The sequence below is a fragment of the Saccopteryx leptura genome, chromosome 3 (assembly GCF_036850995.1).
Source record: "Saccopteryx leptura isolate mSacLep1 chromosome 3, mSacLep1_pri_phased_curated, whole genome shotgun sequence".
NCBI lineage: Eukaryota > Metazoa > Chordata > Mammalia > Chiroptera > Emballonuridae > Saccopteryx > Saccopteryx leptura.
The window spans coordinates 195,211,444-195,233,402 of record NC_089505.1 but is presented as its reverse complement, the minus strand read 5'-3'; the positions used below and the strand labels follow the sequence as shown (position 1 = coordinate 195,233,402).

General features: G+C 38.4%; 1 protein-coding gene across 1 annotated transcript in view; it reads right to left on the bottom strand.

Annotated features, from left to right (window-relative positions):
- Positions 1-9,031: 9,031 nt before the first annotated feature.
- The window catches only part of CAP2 (cyclase associated actin cytoskeleton regulatory protein 2), a 189,026-nt gene continuing 176,098 nt past the window's right edge, over positions 9,032-21,959 (bottom strand). Inside the window, exons 9-13 of the mRNA XM_066377118.1 lie at positions 21,382-21,557; positions 20,172-20,295; positions 20,004-20,086; positions 14,364-14,504; positions 9,032-10,015 (exon numbers count right to left, since the gene is read on the bottom strand). Coding sequence (XP_066233215.1) covers positions 9,932-10,015; positions 14,364-14,504; positions 20,004-20,086; positions 20,172-20,295; positions 21,382-21,557 — 608 coding nt within the window. The 3' untranslated portion in view covers positions 9,032-9,931. The remainder of the gene's footprint in view (positions 10,016-14,363; positions 14,505-20,003; positions 20,087-20,171; positions 20,296-21,381; positions 21,558-21,959) is intronic.

Genomic DNA, 21,959 nt, shown 5'->3' with positions numbered 1-21,959 from the left:
TTTAACAAATGAGAGAACATTTTGACAACTCTGTGGAGAGCCAGATTACAGTTTTTAATGATAAGACATCACACCCTGAAATTCACAGCCAATGAATGGGTTTACATGAAAATATTCCTTTTTATTTCTCAGACACTTGCATATAAGTGGTGATTGAGCATATAGAAAAGTACTGACCACTTACTTAGTGATTTTGGACAGGTCATTTGGATACTTAGGCTTTCAAATACTTTTATTTTTTAATAAACATTTCTTTTTGCTCAAATTAGTCAGTTAAACATCAAAATCTATTTTTTAATTTGACATTGTAGTTAGAGCTACAGAAGTAAGATTTATAATGGTGGAGGAAATTCTGATTATTTCAGCCAACTTTTATCTATCTCAGGATATAGTGAACACATGTAACTTACAACACCTTTAAATACCATATTGCCATAAATGTATAACCTTTTCTTTGGAGATACATATCATATGTGACTCTGATGAAATATTTCCCAGACCTCTATACATCTTTTAGTAGTGCTACAGGACAATGTCTTTAAGTAGCCATGAAGGAGCATAGATTTTTATCATGCTTGGTTGCAGAAAGCAGTCACTTTCCTGGAACTGACAGTCTGCATCATATTTTTTTCTGCAGCTTTTGAACTGAAGTGCCCAAAGCATGAGGTATCATAATATCAACTGCATGCAGGACATGTGTTACTAGCTATCCTGTTCTAGGGATATGCCGTTCGTTATGTGTAGGTATGATTATGCCCATCGGGACAAGAAGCAGAAAAACAGTCTTCCAAAACAAATCTCACTCCTTACAAAAAAAATCCTCAGGACTATAATGTTCATGGGAAGACTTCCCATTATAAGTTTATTGACTTATGAGTTGAAGAAATGAGGCCATGGACTTATTATTAAAAATAAAAAATTTAAATGCACACCTTCTGATTAATGATTGATATAATGGGAAATTACTAACTGAATTTTGATAAAAATACTTTTATAACATTGGTAAATGGGATTTAAAAGTTAATGTTAATGATTAATAAGTGTGGTCAATGATGTATTTAAAAAAATCTGAATCTTTATATCAGTATGAAGTATCATTTTTTGACGTGCTATGATGGTGCTACAAATCAAGGTACTGAAATAACTTGAATTGACTTACAACTCAAATATTCAAAGTTGTATTTTTAGACAAAAATATCTTTTGATATAAAATGTTACATTGTACTAGAAGGAAAGCTGAAAATATATAATTCTCTACTGGTAAGCAGACATTACCCTTTTTTGGTTGCATATTCTCTGCCAAGTTGTTAAGCAAACAGTAGAGGAACAAAAACCATTTGGAGAAATCTAGATGAATTCTCACTTGTTAATATGAGCTGGCTTACCTTCCATTTGAAACACAGTTATAAGCTTCATCAGGTACAGGAACATTGAAATGGTTAAATTGCAAAAGAAGACTTGAAGAGACTATTAAACTAGCTTGTCTCAGTTGTAACAAGCCCTTAAAATTGCAGTTGTATTTGAAGTGGTGTAGAAAGTGCCAATAGTTTAAAATAATTATTTTCAAATAAACATGTTTAATTGAAGTCATTTTTAGGATATTCAAGTTATAAAATAATTCCTAAGAATTTGGTATCAGAGACAATGAACAAAACTCCAGACCCATATCCAACTACCTATTCTTCATTTTCAATATTTAATTGGGGTGCTCTGAGTTAGACATGTTCAAGGCTGACCCATGGTTCCCTACCAGATCTGGTTCTCTTTCTGTCTTTTCTGTCACAGGAAGTGACTGATTTTAAATCTGTGATGAAAATTGACTAACAAGAAAGACAGATAAAGAAAATATGGACATATGTGAAAAGTGTGCATTAATTTTTAGTATGTTGAATGAAGTTGGGATGGGCAAAGATACTCTGTGGACACTTAAAGTTAAGAATGTGGGAAGATGGACTTGGGTTGGGGATATAGACTTAGGAATCGTTTACATAGAGGTGATAGGTGAATTTAAGGGAGAAGAGTGAACATTTGAGGGGGGCGAAAGTAGAAGAGAGAAGAGTCAGAGAAGTTTATTGTGTATCAAAGTCAAAGGGGGTTTAATAAGAAAAGGGCAATGCAGGCCCTGGCTGGATGGTTCAGTGGATAAAGTGTCCATCCTGCACACCAGAGGTTGTGGGTTTGACCCCTGGTCCAGGCATGTATAAGAAGCAATCAATGAGTAAACAAATATGAAACAACTAAATGAAAGAACAATTTGATGCTTCTTTTTCTCTCTCTCTCTCTCTCTCTCAAATCAATGGAAAAAAAAGGGCAATGTCAAGAATCTCGATGAATGGGGAATGAGGAGTATTAAATGGCTTTTGAGAATTTCAAAAACGTGGTTAACTAAAAGCCAAACTATAGTAGTTATAAAAAGGTATCTGTGTGTGTGTGTGTGTGTGTGTGTGTGTGTGTGTGTGTGTTCTAGGCCTGCTTTACCTCTAACTGGTTGCTTATCCAGTGTCTAAATTCAAATGTCTTGCCACTGGATGTCAGCTTTTCATCTTTAAGATGAGAGGATTCCTTAGATAAACTTATCTAGATTCTAAGAAGTTGAAGTAGACATATTCAATGAATGAAAGAATGAACGACTAAAGTCATCTGTCTTTCCTACCAGTTCTAGAAAAAATTTCCATAGATAAGGAGTACGTGGAACTACTTTAAGATGTTTTGCTATCAGTAAGAAATAGTTTATCTAATGGAGTCAGTGTTATCAAAGAAAGAATTTCAAGACAACAAAGCCTCTTTTGGATTATTTCTAAAATCATTTTGGTCATAAAAAATGATACTTTGTGGGGACCTGAAAATGGCAGTGGAGTAGGCAGATGCACAGACACCCAGCTCTCACCACCAAACTGGAATACAAATCAATTGAGGAAAAATCTGCGTGAAAAACCAACTCTGGACTACAAGAACAGCTCTCAAAAACCAAGGAGCAAAGAAGAAGCCAGAACAAACCTGGTAGGAAATGCCTGAATCTTCCCTGCTTACAGGAACAAAGGGGGGGTGGTGAGCCTGAGAGCCCAGAAGGGATCTCACCCCAGGGAAAAGAGCAGAAAATACTGCTCACAGCCACTTGCCTGGCGACCAGGGAGCGAGGTGTGTTGAAAAGACCAGCTTATCTCCTAAGTGGAAAGGAAAAAGAGAGGGAGAGACTGTGAGGGGCTAAGCAATGCAGGAGATGATCTAAAAAAAGCTGACTCATCCATGCTGGAGGTGGCCATAGCTGGGGGAAGGACTGATCCTTCCCCACAAAACAGTACTGAATTGCTTCCAGATCAGAGATCTCCAGACATCTCTCCAGCTCCAATCAGCGCAACAAGACACAGCTGAAAACAAGAAGTGGGGAGGAGGGGCAGTAATTCAGGTCTCCATGGAGATCTGAGATACAACTCCCCCTACTGAAGCTGAGAAAACACCCTGACCCCAGAGAGATTAGTTGGTGGAAGAGGCCTTCAGAGTCTCAGGTTACACCCACCGCATTCATGGATACAGTTTCAAGGAAGCCCCCTGCTGAGATCAATAAACAAGACTATCACCTGTTAAGAAAACAAACAAATCAAGACTTCAAAGTTGTCCAAATCCGAAAGTGGATTACAAATAATAGCTAATACCAACCCAAGAAGACCTAGAAATAACACAACTAAAAACTGGAGGCAGACAACACCAAGCCTAGTCTCAACCAACTGTACAAAAAAAAAAAAACACAGACAAAAGATACACATAGATTGAAGGTAAAAGGATGGAAAAAAAAGTTCATGCAAATGCAAATAAAAAAAAAGCTGGGGTAGCAATACTTATATCAGACAAATTGGACTTTAAAATGAAGGATATAGTAAGAGATAAAGAAAGCCACTACATAATGATAAAGGGAGTAATCTAACAAGAAAATATAACTATTATAAATATCTATGCACCTAATATAGGAGCACCCAAACATATAAAGCAGACTTTGATGGATTTAAAGGGCAAGATCAACAGCAATACTATAATAGTAGGGGATTTCAATACCCCACTAACATCACTAGATAGATGCTCAAGAAAGAAAATTAACAAAGAAACAGCAGACTTATTGGACACATTAGATCAACTCGATTTAATAGATATCTTCAGAACCTTTCACCCTAAAGCAGCAGAATATACATTCTTTTCAAGTGCTCATGGTACATTCTCTAGGATAGACCACATGTTAGGGCACAAAAGTGGTCTCAACAAATTTAAGAAGATTGAAATCGTATCAAGCACTTTCTACGATCACAACGGCATGAAACTAGATATGAACCACAACAGAAAAACTCGAAAATTCTCAAACATATAGAAATTAAATAGCAGGTTGTTTAATAATGAACAGATTAAGAATGAGATCAAAGAAGAATAAGAAAATTCCTAGAAACGAATGACAATGAGCATACAACAACTCAAAATTTATGGGACACAGCAAAAGCAGTACTGAGAGGGAAGTTCATAGCACTACAGGCACAGTTTAAGAAGCTAGAAAAAGCTCAAATAAACAACCTAACCCTGCATCTAAAAGAACTAGAAAAAGAACAGCAAGTAAAGCCCAAATGTAGTAGAATGGAGGAAATAATAAAGATCAGAGCAGAAATAAATGACATAGAGGCTAAAGGAACAATAGAGGATCAATGAAACTAGTAGCTGGTTCTTTGAAAAGGTAAACAAGATTGAACCTTTAACTAGAATCACCAAGAAAAAGAGAGAGAGGACTCAAATAAATAAAATTATTAGAAATGAGAGTGGAGAAATAACAGCTGACACAACAGAAATACAAAATATTGTAAGAAAATACTATGAAGAACTGCATGCCAAAAAACTAGACAACCTAGATGAAATGGACACATTCCTTGAAACATACAATCTTCCAAAAATCAATCTGGAAGAATCAGAAAACCTAAACAGACTGATTACAACAAATGAGATAGAAACAGTTATCAAAAAACTCCGAAAAAAGAAAAGTCTGGGGCCTGATGGCTTCACAACTGAGTTCTACCAAATATTCAAAGAACTAACTCCTATCCTTCTCAAACTATTTCAAAAAATTCAAGAGGAAGGAAGACTTCCAAGCTCCTTTTATGAGGTAAGCATAGTTCTGATTCCAAAACCAGGCAAAGACAATACAAAGAAAGAAAATTATAGGCCAATATTCCTGATGAGTATAGATGCTAAAATCTTCAACAAAATATTAGCAAACTGGATCCAACAATATATGAAAAAAATCATACACCAGGATCAAGTTGGATTAATTCTGGGTAGGCAAGGCTGGTACAATATTCATAAATCAATGAATGTGATTCATCATGTAAACAAAAAGAAGGAGAAAAACCATATGATAATTTTAATAGATGAAGAAAAAGCATTTGATAAAATCCAGCACCCATTCATGATCAAAACTCTCAGCAAAGTGGGAATACAGGGAACATACCTCAACATGATAGAAGCCATTTATGAGAAACCCACAGGCAACATCATACTTAATAGGCAAAAATTAAAAGCAATCAATCCCCTTAAGATCAGGAACAAGGCAGGGGTGCCCCCTTTCGCCACTCTTATTTAACATAGTCCTGGAAGTCCTAGCCACAGCAATCAGATAAGAAGAAGAAATAAAAGGCATTCAAGTTGGAAAAGAAGAAGTAAAACTATCATTATTTGCAGATGATATGATATTGTATATAGAAAACCCTAAAGTCTCAGTCAAAAAGCTACTGGACCTGATAAATGAATTTAGCAAAGTGGCAGGATATAAAATCAATACTCAGAAATCAGAGGCATTTTTATACACCAACAATAAACAGTCAGAAAGAGAAATTAAGGAAACAATCCCCTTCACTATTACAAACAAAAAAATAAAGTACCTAGGAGTAAACTTAACCAAGGAGACTAAAGACTTGTACTCGGAAAATTACAAAGCATTGATAAAAGAAATCAAGAAAAATACAAACAAGTGGAAGCATATACCATGCTCATGGTTAGGAAGAATAAACATCATTAAAATGTCTATATTACCCAAAGCAATTTATAAATTCAATGCAATACCAATTAAAATACCAATGACATATTTTAAAGATATAGATCACATATTACAAAAATTTATATGGAACCAAAAAAGAACACGAATAGCCTCAACAATCTTAAAAAAGAAGAATAAAGTGGGAGATATCACACTTCCTGGTATCAAGTTATACTACAAGGCCGTTGTACTCAAAACAGCCTGGTACTGGCATAAGAACAGGCATATAGATTAATGAAACAGAACAGAGAACCCAGAAATAAACCCACAGCTCTATGGACAACTGATATTTGACAAAGGAGGTAAGGAAATACAATGGAGTAAAGACAGCCTCTTTAACAAATGGTGTTGGGAAAATTGGACAGCTACCTTGCAAAAAAATGAAACTAGATCACCAGCTTACACCACTCACAAAAATAAACTCAAAATGGATAAAAGACTTAAATGTAGGCCGTGAAACCATAAGTATCTTAGAAGAAAACATAGACAGTAAGCTCTCTGACATCTCTCGGAGCAATATATTTGCTGATTTATCTCCACGGGGAAGTGAAATTAAAGACAGGATAAACAAATGGGACTATATCAAACTAAAAGCTTTTGCACAGCTAAAGACAATAAGAACAGAATAAAAAGACAAACTACACAATGGGAGAACATATTTGACAATACATTTGATAGGGGGTTAATAACCAAAATTTATAAAGAACTTGTAAATCTCAACACCAGGAAGACAAACAATCCAATTAAAAAATGGGAACAAGAAATGAAAAGACACTTTTCCAAAGAGGACATACAGATGGCCAATAGGCATATGAAAAAATGCTCAACAGCACTAATCATTAGAGAAATGCAAATTAAAACCACAATGAGATATCACCTCACACCAGTCAGAATGGTGCTCATCAATAAAACAACACAGAATAAGTGCTGACAAGGATGTGGAGAAAAGGGAACCCTCCTGTACTGCTGGTGGGAATGCAGACTGGTGCAGCCTCTGTGGAAAACAGTAGGGAGATTCTCAAAAAACTGAAAATCAAACTGCCTTTTGACCCAGCTATCCCACTTTTAGGAATATACCCCAAGAACACCATAGAACGGATCCAAAAGGAGAAATGCACCCCCATGTTTGTGGCAGCATTGTTCACGATAGCGAAGATCTGGAAACAGCCCAAGTGTCCATCAGTGGATGAGTGGATTAAAAAGCTTTGGTACATATATACTATGGAATACTACTCAGCCATAAGAAATGATGACATCGGATCATTTACAATAACATGGGTGGACCTTGATAACATTATATGGAGTGAAATAAGTAAATCAGAAAAAACTAAGAACTATATGAATCCATAAATAGATGGGACATAAAAATGAGACTCAGAGACATGAACAAGAATGTGATGGCAACAGGGGAAGGGGGGTGGGGGGAGGGGCGATGGGGCGAGGAAGGAGAGAGGGGGTGGGGGAGGGAGGGGCACAAATAAAACCAGATAGAAGGTGACAGAAGACAATTTGATTCTGGGTGAGGGGTATACAGCACAATCAAAGGTCAAAATAATCTGGAGATGTTTTCTCTCAACATATGTACCCTGATTTATCAATGTCACTGCATTAAATTTAATAATAATAATAAAAATGATACTTTGTGATATGACCAAGGAAAGAGATACAGGAGACCCTTGCACTTAATTTTTTTTCACTGACACTTATTTTTATTTTTTGTAAATTTGCATGACACACAATTCTGTTAAATATGAATTTCTTACCCCTTTGATAATATTTCTTAGGTGATAGCATTGTTAACATTGGAAATCAACAGTGTGCAAGAAATAAGCATATTGGAAATGCATGTTGTGTTTGGTAACTGTTTTCCTATACATTACCAGATTCCTCTCCCCCTTTCCAACAAATTCAGCCTACTCAAAAATCCTGTAGGTGGTTTAGGGCACCATGGCTGGTAAATAATTGTTTGAACTTCAAGTCCAGATTTGCAGTATGTGGGGTGAAGCATCTTGAAAGGCTGTCCAAGGCTAGCAACAGAGAGTCTAAGAATTTTAAATGGACTACTTTTTGGTATAAAATTATTACCAATAATGGGTATGGAGCATGTCCTTTTTAAGAGGTTTTTCTTCTCAGTTAAGTTTTGCTCCAGAAATTTATTTATAAATTTATTATAAGTTATTTATATTTATATTATACATTAAAATATATAGTACATGTATGAACTAAAATTGATTCTTTGGCATGTTTATGCTTGAAACTAAAATTTATTCTTCAGCATGTTTACATTAACTATAATCTATGAGGGAGGTTTTTTCAGTGAAGAGATGTTAAATTATAAAATGATTTGAGAATTTTCTGGCCATCTACAGCAACTACAGATGGTTTTATGGGCTATCTATCTTGGGGAAGCCATTCCTCAGGGACGCCAATGGCATGCTGGATACACTTTCTAATTCAACCAGAGGGACTCAGCTGTTTCTCCTATATTTGACAGGTGAGCAAAGGGCAAATCAAAGCACAAAATAAAAATAACTTTAACATCCAGAAGTCATCACAGCGTTTAAACAATTAGAATTTTACTTTATTTTGGAATAAGTTTATAGTTGAAAAAAAGGTATTTACTAGAGCCACAACATTATTCATACAAACAAAACTTTTATTGCAAAACCTTGATACATGAACATTAGTCATTTTAACTCTATATGAATGTATAAGATATTTTTAAAGAGGGAAATGATGTATTCCAAAGGCTGTAATAGGCACAATATATATGCTTGTATTGGGTCTGCAAGCATTATATTATAATTCATTACACGTGATCCAAGAAGTTGCAGATTTTCAGTACTGTGTACTAAAAAGATACAAAGGATTATCACATTATGTTGAAAAAGCATGTACTATCAATACTACAAAATAGAAGCAGCAAGCCAAACCAACAAGTAGTTCCTTGGGTTTTGGAAGAAGCAATACATTTATGGCTTTTTCATGTTCATTTTTGAGACTGGTTAGCAAGTCTGGAAAATGACAAAGAAGAAAGTGGTCTATAATAAAACATTAAAGACATCACTTACAAGGCATCTGATATTTAACAGGTGTAAAGTTGGAAAACAAAATTGAGCTTGATTTTTAGAGCAAAATTGCGAGGTGTTATATCTGCTTCCTCCCACCAATGTTTTTGGCATAAAAACCTTTATGAAGAAAAGTAGTTTTCCAAGTGACAAGGCAGAAAACTATTTAGATAAATCATTAGAATTTACTTTCGATTTTAGTAACTGTCAAGAATACAAGTCTTCCAAGGACCAAGAAACTGGATATGGTCTTTAGTATAGACTTTTGTTTTGTAAAAACATGGGTTGAAATATGTATCCATGCTGACAGTGTATCCACACTGATAAAGGTGAATATATGGTAAAAATAAGAAAAAAATCAGATATTTTCAGAGCATAGTACTATTACATCATATTGAAATTGTCTAAAAGTTAAAAATGTATATCTTAGATTGTCAAAGGTTTTATTTTCCAACTAGCAATTAAACATGAGTACAAAAGTGAATCATGCAATATTTTTACCTATCAGCTACTGTGTTAATGATATAAGGGGAACAGAATTATTTTTTCCCTTTAAATATATAATGCTCACAAATTATCATGTGGAACTCAAATAACACACAAAGTCCAATTAAGAAGAAATATTAAATATTGCAAAATGCCCAGGAAGGCATGCCAGAAATGATGCTGCTTCTATAGCAAAGAATTGTTGGAGGCCACAGCTAAAGCAGTAGCCACTATTGCAACTTCTAGGTCTTTGATGCTGTATTTTTTTTTTTAATTGGGAGGTTGGGGTCAGAGGGTCTGGTCTCTTTGGAGGTTATCCCATAATTTCTGCAGGTTCGGTGACCAACCTGGACCCATCCCATGCTGTCTTGAACTGTTCAGGAACAGGAAATTCTCTCTGGAAAAAGGCAAGAGGAACAAAGTTATGTAAATCAAGGCTGCCTTTGGCAAACAAATGGAAGGTTGATCTGTGTCACATGACAGACAAATATATTTTATGGGAATATATCATGGAGAAGACTTCTATGTCGCATGGAGACTTGCATAGTCATATGTCAGATCTGTGTCGGTCCGCCAGCCTCATCATTGAAGCTAGAACTTACTAAGAACCAGACATTTTTAAAGTGCTGGATATACGTACACTCAGTTAATCTTCTCCATCTTTATGAGTTGGATATTACTGAGATGCCATCTACAGCAAGCAGTGGCCTGAGAGGTTAAGTCACTGACCCAGATGATATCACTAGAAAGCAGAGCAGCCAGAGTTCAAACATAGACAGCCTCTTTTATCCAGGACGGTGCCAGACTTAACTATGCATAAGAATCAACTGGGGATCCTGTTAAAATGCAGATTTGGATTCAGTAGATCTGGGGAAGAGAAAGACAGTCTGCCTTTCCAACAGGTTCCCAGGGGATGCTGAGGCTGCTGGTCCCCAGTCACACTGAGCTTTACCTGGTGTTATCTGTCTACTCATAGATGAAACATGCTTTGAGTTAGACATAAATTTCTCAGCCTTCATCTGGCTGCCCTATTCTTTTCTTAGGGAAATACATGCACCCAACACACACACACACACACACACATATACACATACACACATACACACATGTGTGCGTGTGCAGAATAGCCAAAACAAACGTAGTTTTAAATCTCTCCTTTCCCCAGAATGGTTCTCCAGTCACTTGAGGATCAGAAAGGAAGGTGAGGAGCAGTCCCTTGGCTGCGGCTTCTGTGGCTTCCCGGGACTTGTCTACACACAGCATTGTCGAAACCACACTGTCTGATAATCTGATGCCTCTGCTCACCCTTGGTGAGATGGGCTGTTTCATGGGATACACATGAGTGCATATCTTCCTAAATGTAGGATCCAACTATTTTTTCTGGAAGAAGCCATTTATTTATTTATTTTAAAGAGATGGCCTTTTATATAATGAGTGATGAATTCTCCTTGAGTGAAAACTGCAATACAAAGCGTTAGAATGAAGCAAAAAAGCCACAATCTTAATGACCTTGTGTGTGTGCACATGTGTGAATGTGCATGTAGCCACGATCCCTTCTGGGCTCCTTCTGATGAGTAAGCAGGGGCAGGTAGAGAACACTGAAGTGAATGCTCCTCTTTGATAATAACTGCACTACAACTGCTCGAAATTGGGGGGGGGGGATGCAAAAAGTGATGATAATATGATGACAGATCTTCTCTGGGGGATTGGTTTCTTTTGGGATGAATCATCCCTACCAGCCATTCCCAGATTTCAATGCTCATGGCAGGACTTCTGTATGTTCTCTATTCCTTCCAACTGGAAGATGCATAAAGGGGGCCTAGGACAGTAGGCATAAGATAATTTATGCATAGAGGATAAATTATGTGGAGAGGAAAGGCTACATTTTCATGCTCAAGTTTTGACCTATGCTCATCCTTTAGATCAGTGGATCTCATTCTTGGCTCCATACTGGAATTACCTAGGAAGCTTTAACAAATTCAGATGCCTGGGTCCCATTCCTGGGGATTGAAGCTTAATTAGGCTGGAGTGCTCATCCAAACCCCAGTGCTTTTCTTAGCAGATCCAGTTCCCACACAGCTGAGCCTCCTGCTTTAATAGCTGCAAAGGCCAGGGCTTACCCTAATGCAGGGGTCCCCAAACTACAGCCCGCGGGCTGCATGCGGCCCCCTGAGGCCATTTATCCAGCCCCCGCTGCACTTCCAGAAGGGGCACCTCTTTCATTGGTGGTCAGTGAGAGGAGCACATTGACCATCTCATTAGCCAAAAGCTGGCCCATAGTTCCCATTGAAATATTGGTCTGTTTGTTGATTTAAATTTACTTGTTCTTTATTTTAAAATTGTATTTGTTCCCGTTTTGTGTTTTTACTTTAAAATAAGATATGTGCAGTGTGCATAGGGATTTGTTCATAGTTTTTTTTATAGTCTAGCCCTCCAACGGTCTGAAGGACAGTGAACTGGCCCCCTGTGTAAAAAGTTTGGGGACCTCTGCCCTAATGCTTGGCTCGCTTCTCTGGAGCTGTTCTATAGTGGCTTCAGCACATCAACCATTTGTTTTAGGTGGAAAACATGAGAGGAGACTCTTCTCTAGCTTAGGGTTAGGCTGGCTGTTAAGCAGATAAAATATATTATGCTCACTTTTTAAAGATGGCGCTGCCCACATGGAAGCCTGCTGCCCAGGTGATATTAGTTGACCTTCTTGCTTGGGATGGATGTGATTATATTAATGTGTGTTGGGGGCGGGCCGTGGGCAGGCAGGATCCTTGTAGCTTGGGGCTTGATTTTGGGACTAAGCCTTCCCCACCCTTTTTGATGTGGGGTGATGCACTCTCATGAGGAATCACATACCTCAGATAAGTGACTTTGTATCAGAGACTTCCTTGTTTGTATATTGGATTAAAGGTTTTGGTTTCTACACTATAAAGTGGGGCAGACTGGGAGCTTGCTCTCTCTCAGTTCCTGAGATTAGCATTAGAGGAGAGAGCAGAGAAAGGAGAGCAGAGAAAGGCCACTTGGAGGAGAGGAGAGGCAGCCAAGATGGCGGAGTGCTGAAGGAGAAGCAGTTAGTGCAGAGTTTGTGTAGAGAGAAGGAGATGGGAAACAGAGGTGAATAAGGCTGGTGAGGTAAAAACCTTTGATTCTAGGAAACTTGGATAAGTCAGTGGCTTTGGGAGCCCTGAATGGAAAGGGAAGTGTTTTCCCACTGTGTGTATTTCTTGCCCGCCGGGTACAAGCTAGGATTAAAGGTAATGGCCCACCAGTTCTTGGCTCCGTTGTTTCATTACCATCTGTCCGAATCAAATGCATGGGCCAGGCAGCTGTGATGGTGGCCATGGCTACTGGCTTTACACTGGCCATATACTGAGTAGTGAAGCATGGCCCAATGCTGGTAGAGTTTTGTGTTTTAGACTTAAATGGTGAATTGTAGGCTGCAAGATGTAGGATGTGTCTGGGCCGTGCTGGAGAATTTACTGAGAGATCGGGAAAGGAGAGATGAGCAGGTATTTGGTTTTGTCCAAAATGTCCACACTTAGAAAATATCCCTGGGTTCAAATAGCCCATCATGTTTATTTTGACTTTTGGTTTATAGGATTAATACATAACAAATACTATCATGTTTTCTTGGTCCCATAATTGTGTTGTGGCAGTATTGCATAATCACTCTTCTTGTCTCAATAGCCTGCCTGGTAATGGCACACGGGTCAGGTGGGTGAGTTGGGGTTCGAACCTTGCAGAAGAGCAGGATTTATATTAACTATGGGCTACATGTCTCCACAGATGTTTTGGACAGGACCAATGTCTTGCAAGAAAAGGAGAACTTGAGAACACTCATGCTATCTGCCTAAGGAGATGAACCCGAGTACTGACAGCTGTGTAGATGGTTGGTGATAACAGGCCTTCTCTCCCAAAGGTGTGCTTGCTAAGCCATGTTTCCTCCCATCCTCCTGGGTTCACTGCCCACTCGCACAGTTAGAATCAGAGGGAATGATCTCAGAAGTAATTACAGAAAGCAGTAACTTGATTCCAAACAGTAACAACTGGCAGGTCCACCCCACTGCGTGATGCACAAGATGTATTTGTTTATACTTCCTTTTCAATAAATGAGGCTATCTGCACATTTCTGTTAGAAGCTGCTTTGTTGAGGAGAGGAGGCAAAGAAAAAAAATGGTGGCAAAACCACTTGGGCCAGTATTTCTATGAAGGGTTGCTGGATGGACTGCCGGCCTATTAAGATAGATTCCCAGACCCCACTCCAGAGCTCCCGAATCCCAGCTCTGGGTGCAGGTCTGGGAGCAGGCATTTTCATGAAGCTTCCCAGCAGACTCTCAGGCTGAATTTGAGAACCTCCAACATAAGAATACCTACACACATGGGTCTACTTATTACTATCACCTCTCTTCATTCCTCCCAAAGCATTTCTCTCTCTTTCCTGTGTGCCTCCACCAGAGCAAAGGACAAGAGTTAGCCCGAACATGAGCTCACATGTATTCTGTACAATTTGATAAAAGCTAGCCCATTAAGGTAGTTATTAGTGAACCAGCTTGAGGGTCACAATCAGGAGTGAGCATAGTCAAGAAACTAAGAGGGGAAAAGATATATAAAGACAACTTCTCTGAATGCCTGGCCTGCCTGTGAATGATTCTACAAATGAAGCTCAAATGTTGGTAGCTAATTAATCAATCTCAAAGAATGTTCATAATGAAGGCTCAAGAAAAATGCTTTATGGTCTTTTAAAAGGTACTTACATAATCACCATCCTGAGGGATAAGTATATTCATTTCAGATGACTTGGCACTCACGATCTCACAGTCTAATGCGTCTTCACTGAGGTATATGTGGCAACCTTCTGTCTTATTAATGGAAATTGTTGGCACTTTCCCCATTACCTGAAATAGAAAAAAATGATCTTGGACCAAAGCAAAAAAATAGAAATTACAATATTATCAAATAAGTACAATTTATGGTTCTAACCAAGCTCTAGGGATAGGTGGGTCAGGGGTGAGGGCTGGTTATTGGCACAGTCTCTAGGCTGAATTAGTAGGTGTCATTCAGGGACAGAATGAAAGGGCCACACAAGGGGATTCTCAAACCTCAGGGTCTCTTTCCTGAGACAAAATAAAGGGATAATTTGAAAACAGCAGCTAAATGTTGAGAAAAAGTTTCACAACCTCGTTAGTGGATTTGAAACATATATTTGATTTCATGATAAAAGAAACAAGACACATTGGTCTTTATGTGCTTAAAATTTCAGTTTTGACAAATCTCTGTAAAAGATGGATTAGAATAAGTGCTAATATTGTTATTTAAGAGCAAAGGAATTATTCTGTAACTGAGATTTCTCCTGAACCTAAATAAGAATAAATAAAAAACACTCCGAGTCTTTTCATGTAAGTCCTTTGCTAGATAAAAATCTCACTAGCTGAATGTGAAGCTTAAGTGAGATAATGAGTGTCTAGGTATTTTGAAATGTATTAGTTTCAGCAGTGAAAACTGGGGGCTTAGTTCAAGCCACTCATTGTATAGGCAAAATGGACCATACACAAGAGGAGGCAATTCTTGTTTTGTTTACAAAAATCTAAGTGCTATAAAAATTTTGATCAGTTTTAAATTTCTCTTTTAACAGTTTTAAGACATCCCCCAAATCTCTATAGGGGTAGGCTGTTCCCCCAACGACCACATTACAATGCTGTGATTCTCCTTCTTGTAATGGTAATTGAAGTGATAAAGACATCTTTTCTTTCACCCTGAAGAAAAGGCTGGATTGCAAACCAAAGGAGCAAGTCCTGTTGATGGTGCAGTTGATGTAAAGAATTCCTTAGGGGGAGTCTAGCCAGGTCACCACACTTCTGTTTTCTCCTCTCCACAGAAACTGGACACTGAGTTGGAACTGAGCCCCAGTACAAAAGAAAAAAAAAAGGTAGAGGTAGTTCAAGGTCAGGTAAGCACAGGGCTTTGTCATAAATAAAATACAATTATAATATATATATTTTTATTTTAAGAATGTATCAGTAGTAATGTTTTGGAAGTCAAGATTTGTTGATTTTATAATGATGAAGAACATTACATATTGACCAGAACTGTGAATGCCAGGCAAGTAAAGGAAAGGAGTAAACTGTCAGTGAGTCTTAGGTGATTGTTTATAAGACAGAGTGGGCCCACGTGGGGCTAATATGTTATATTTACATATTGTTATACAAGTACTGTGTTAAAAATGCTGAAATGCCCTATCTATCTGAAAAAGCGAAGCAGAGTTTAAAAAATAACTGATAAGGTAAGAATGGTCATTTCCACAGCATTTTGGTCAATACTGCATTAGAGTACATTATATATGTACATGCCCCTTTCCCCTGGTAGTCTGTGAACATTTGAGAACAGGGATTATTTCTTATCAGAAGTGGGCCAAAGAGCAGCACCTCTGCTCAGTGACAGGTGATATGTGACCTTGCCCAGACCTGTACTCTAGCATGTAATACACATTTCTGTATTAGTTTTGATTTTCTTTCTTTCTTTTTTTCTTAAGTGAGAAGCGGGGAGGCAGAGAGACAGACTCCTGCATGTGCCCCAACTGGGATCCACTGGCAAGCCCCTCACAGAGCGATGCTCTGTCCATCTGGGGCCGCCGCTCCATTGCTCTGCAACAAGGTTATTTCAACACCTGAGGAGAGGCCATGGATCCATCCTCAGCACCTGGGGCCAACTTGATCACACCATTCAAGCCATGGCTGTGGGAGAGGAAGAGAGAGAGGGGAAGAGAGATATAGAAAGAAAGAAAAGGGAGAAAAGAGAAGGGAAGAGAGATATAGAAAGAGAGAAAAGGGAGAGGTAGAGAAGCAGATGGTCACTTCTGTGTGCCCTGACCAGGAATTGAACCTGAGACATCCATATGCTGGGCCAATGCTCTACTGCTGAGCCAATTGGCCAAGGTCAGTTTTGATTTTCAAAAATTTATTTCTCCATAAAAATTTCCAAAATTTCCCTGGAGTGTCCTAGTCTCTTCTTTCTCATAATCTGTCCTCTTTTTGGGCTAGTTGCCAAAACACAGAATTACTAGATCAAATCATTGAAACTTCAGTCCATGCCCTTGCTTCCTCTTTTAATCTTTTTAATGATAGAATTTAAGTAAAATCCGTAGACATAAAATTCACCTAGTTTAAGTATACAATTTAATTATATTTAGTAAATTCATAGAGTAGTGCAACCATCACTTCAATTCAATTTCGGGCCATTTCTACCACCCTCCAAATAACCCTAATGCCCATGTACAGTCAGTCCCTGCCCGTAGGTGACCATTAACCTGCTTTTGGTTTCTAGTGTGTCCAGGCCCTTTTAAAACAATATATTCAATGTTTTAAGTAAATAATGGCATTCACTTGGTTCAACATCCAAAAGTTCAGAAAGTATTCAGCAATATGTCTCTCTCTCTTCTTGACCAGGTGATGGCACAGTGGATAGAGAGTTGGACTGGGCTGCAGAGGAGCTAGGTTCAAGACCCCAAGGGTCACCGGCTTGAGCGTGGGCTTATCTGGCTTAAGCACAGGCTCACCAGCTTGAGTGTGGGGTCGCTGGCTTGAGCGTTGATCATAGATGTGACCCCATGGTCACTGGCTTGAGCCCAAAGGTCGCTGGCTTGAAGCCCAAGATCACTGGCTTGAGCCCAAGGTCTCTGGCTCTTGAGCAAGAGGTCACTTGTTCTGCTGTAGCCCCCCAGTCAAGGCACATATGAGAGAGCAATCAGAGAACAACTAAGGTGCTGCAAAAAAGAATTGATGCTTCTCATCTCTCTCCCTTCCTGTCTATCTGTCCCTATCTGTCCATCCCTATCTGTCCTGCTCTTTTTCTCTCTGTCAAAAAAAAAAAGTCTCTCTCTCTTCTCTGAGCTACACTGATACATTTATTGTCTATCCCTCTTGGACAGATAACCATGATTTCTCCTTCCACATTATTTTTCAAAGTCTGGATCATATCCTTAAAAAATTATATATTTCAAACATGGAAACATTGAAAGAATGTTACAAAAACATGTAACTAGATATATGTCTGTCAGACAGTTTACCAGAGTGGAACATTTGGCCCACTTGCTTTTTTTAAAGAATAGAATCTTACAATATAGTATTCGAAGGCCTCTCTCTACACCATCCACCACCTCCTCCACCTCCCTTCTTTTCTCCTGAGATGTAACTACTCTGTTGAATTTTGTGTTTATCATTCATACCAGGTCTGTCCCTTGGGTAAAGTGACCTTGAGCCCTCATATGCATATTTACCATGTGCATATTGTTTTGCATCTTTATAAAAAGGGACACATTGTACAGTGCCTGTCATTCTATAACTTGCCTTGCTCACTGCTACTTTTGAGATTAATCTGTTTTTATGCATGTAACTGTAGTTCATGCATTTTAACTACTGTACACTATTCTATGAGTGGGATTTATTGATTTATTTACTTACCAGCTGGGGAACATTTATTTATTTATTTTTGAAACAACACAAATTTAGTTTCTCAGTTTCCATAAGTCAGAAGTCCAGGCACAATGAGCTCAGCGGCTCCTCTGGCCGGAGCAGCCCAAGGCCAGAACCAGAGCCTGGCAGGGCTTTGCTCCTTTGTGGAGGCTCTGGGGGTGAATCTGCCTCTGAGTTCGTTCAGACTGTTGGGGGAATTAGTTCCATGTAGTTGTAGACCAGTTGGTAGACATCTAAATTGTTTTTGTTTTTACTGCTATGATGAATGATACTGCAATAAACATTTTTACACATCTCAGAGAGGTATATTCTAGAGTTTCTTTAGTGTATATACCTAAGAGTGAGACTGCTTGGTCATGGGCTATGAGTGTCTTAATTTTATTCGATGGTGCCAATTACTCTGCACAGTGAGTGTGACAGAGTTACTCCCCCAACACCGATGTATCAGGGGTCCCATTGTTTTACTTCCTTAACAACCCCTGTACCATCAGACTTTTAAATATATGGGCAGTCCTTAAGCTGCACCGTTATGATATACACAAGTTTCAGCTAATATGCCCCTTGTAAGGTAAGGACAGCCTGAATGCAAAATTTTGACTTTAAGACGATATTTTTAATTGTCCTATTAATTTGCATTTCTATTTCTATTAGGAAGGTCATGCCTATTTTCATATGTTTATAAAAATACTTCAGGTTGTATTCTTCCCTGAATTGCCTTAATATTCTTTGCTCATTTGTCTTCTGGGTTATTGTCATTTTCTTATTGATTTGGGTTAAGTTCTTTATAAGTTCCGGTTATAAGCCCTTTCTGAGTTTCTGCATTATAAGTATCATTTTTCAATCCATGGCTTGTTTTTCAGTTTTTTTATATGATGTATTCTACTAAATATATAATTTTAATGTGTTTAGATTTATCTGTCCTTTTCTTTACAGTTTGTGTTTATTGATCCAAAGACAAGAAGTGAACAAACAAAACAAACAAAAAAAAAACCCCATAGACACAGACAACAGAATGATGCTTCCCAGAAGGGAAGCGGGGGTGGGGAGAAGATGAAGAGAGTAAAGGGAGTCAAATACATGGTGACAGAAGGACCCTGATTTTGAGTGGTGAGCACACAATAGAGTAGACTGATGTTATAAAGTTGTTGTACATATGAAATTTATAGAATGCTGTTAACCAGTTACTTCAATAAATTTAATTTAAAAATTTTAATGTGGCAGTCGTGAAAAGCCCAGTAAAACAAAAGAGAAATATCTATAAAACTAGAATACAATTAACAGACATTATTAGGAAACATCAGAAAATAGGGGTATTTAACAAGATGAAAAGAATGTAATCAAAGGAAAAAGTTAGTTAGCCAAAGATAAGTCCTTTTGCTTTTGCATATTATAAAATTGCATTTGGCTAAATCAAAATTATTAAAGATATGCAGATTTCCTCCTGTTTAGCAAATTCAATGTAAATCCTACTTTCCAGGTTGTTTATTTGATCTCATTGACTCTTCAGGAAAATCTTTTTCCCTCCTTACTCAGAACCAATTTTTCCTGAGGGGAAAAAAATTCTCTCCTAGATGGTGCTATTATGCTAGGAGAGTCTTTTAGTATTTTTGTTCATTCTTTAATTGATTTATTTAAACCTCTTACTCATCAGACATCTATCAGATACCTAGTATGTTCAGGTACTGGGCAAATTTTTGAGCTGTAAATATTAATTAGCTGTTCTTGAAATAGAGATGGAAAACTAGCATTTGAAGTACAGAATAAGATGTGTTCTAAGAGATTGAAAAAGGTGAATTAACACTGCAATGGCAGAGCTGTATCTAGAGGGAAAGGGAATAGGAGTTTTCCAGGTGGTCAGGAAGGGCCCCTTGCAGGCAGAGTGGGGGGTCAGCAGGGGGGCAGAGCATGATTAAAAGGAACACTTACCTGCATTTGAATGTCCTTGGAGTTGATCACTTCCACAATGCCCACCACATTGTCAAACACTAGACCAAACTTCTTACAGTTGTCTAGGAAAAAAAACCTACACTAAATATACACAGACTATTTATACAAGCAACTTATGGTAATTATAGACACATAGGTCTGCCCTACCAATTGTAATTGAATTTATTTTTCCTTTGATCTGTAGGGTGAACTTGTTGCATTTGAAAATGTAAGCCACTTGTTTCAGTTCGGTCTCTGAAATCACAAGGTCATTCCTGTCCTCTTGGTACTCCTAAAATTTAAAACATATGCAAATATTAAATTATAAGGGTGTCTAGGTAAATTAAATCCATTGTATACTGAAATTACAATGGAGTTCAACATTCATTAATTATAGCTTTTCAATATGTTCTGTCTTCTAGAACCATTTTCTTAGAGGCTAAACCACAGGTCTTACTTTCTCACTGTAGTGTTCAAACAGCTAGAACTGCTTCCTCATAGAGGGGTTGGTGTAAATTTGCAATAGTCAAGTATCAAGTACCCTGGGTAGGGGTGGGGGCTGGAGCAGGGATGGGAGAGCTTTATGTTGAGTCTGGATGCTGAGTGTGGACTTAATAATGCTACAGCAAATCTGTTGTGTCAAATAGGAGTTGGGCAAGTAAGCTGGCTAGTAAGGATCACTGCCGTGGTCCAAACCCCAGTGTATTTTCAGACCATGGCAACCTTCTGAGAACTTTGGCACTCAATCTTTAGGGATACTTCTGGGAAGAGCAGGAGGGCACCATCTTCATTCAAAGTGTCTTTGTCCTGTTCACAGAATGGTGGAGGTGGTGAAGCAGGAGGTTATATTAGCACTCCCCTCAGTAGGATAGAATGTAACATCCTACAGCCCTTCACAATGGTCAGAGCTGAAAAGTTATGGAAAGAGTGGTCAAATTCATAGAGACAGGAAGTGGAGTGGTGGCTGCCAGGGGCTGGGGTGAGGATCACGGGGAGCTAGTATTCAAGGGGTATAGAGTGCCCATTTTAGAGACGAGCTGGGTAGATGGACAGTGGTGATGGCTGCATGAAGTGTGAATGTACTTACTACCTCTGCACTGTACACGCACTGTACACTTAAAGGTTAAGATGGTAAATTTTATGTTATATGTCTTTTACCACAACTAAAAAAATAATTTTAAAAGTTGAAAAAATAATAAAATGAGAAATAATGAAAAATAAAAAGTGCATAGGGAAGCCTTCGCAGAGGGCCCGGTACCCACTTTAGCTAGCCTTGCCTCTGTTACTTCACTTGGAAATCCTTGACCCTGCGACACAGGTGTGCTGTTAGTTCTTTGTCAGAGGGTGTCAGGAATAAAGGCGAAAAGGCTTCACTCACTACTCTCCATTTCTTTCCTTCCAACTCGAACACAGGAGCGTGATTCTGCGGGGGACGTGACTGGGGGGGCTTGGTGTCCGCGGTGTGTCTTTTGGTGGGAGATGGGCTTTGTCCTTCCTGAGCTTGCAGGCTGGGGTTCTTATATGTCTTCTGGGCATCTGTGACATGCCGGAGCCCTGGGAAGGTGACATAGAGACACATTTCTTTATATGTTAGGCGAAGGGAAATGTCCCTAACTTCTTAGCTCAACATGGTGCAAACAGCACAAGATTTTTTTTTTGTTGTGGTGGTTAATGCTATTTTCACAGCAGTCTAGTGTTTTCTCAAGGTTAACTATGCAGAATTTGAGCCGTGTGTAATTTAGAGTTAGTGGAAACACTGTAAGCATTTTTCAGTTTGAGGAATCTCTTTTTTTTTAAGGAGATAAGGTGAGAGATAAACATTCTGCAAAAAGCAAACCATTGTGGCAAAAAGGATCACCTGATTTACTACTTCTCCCACAGCTAAATCAGTTGCAGACGCAGCCCAAAGATTAGGGCATTCCTGTAAGTGTGCGTCCAAGCACAGCATCAATTTCA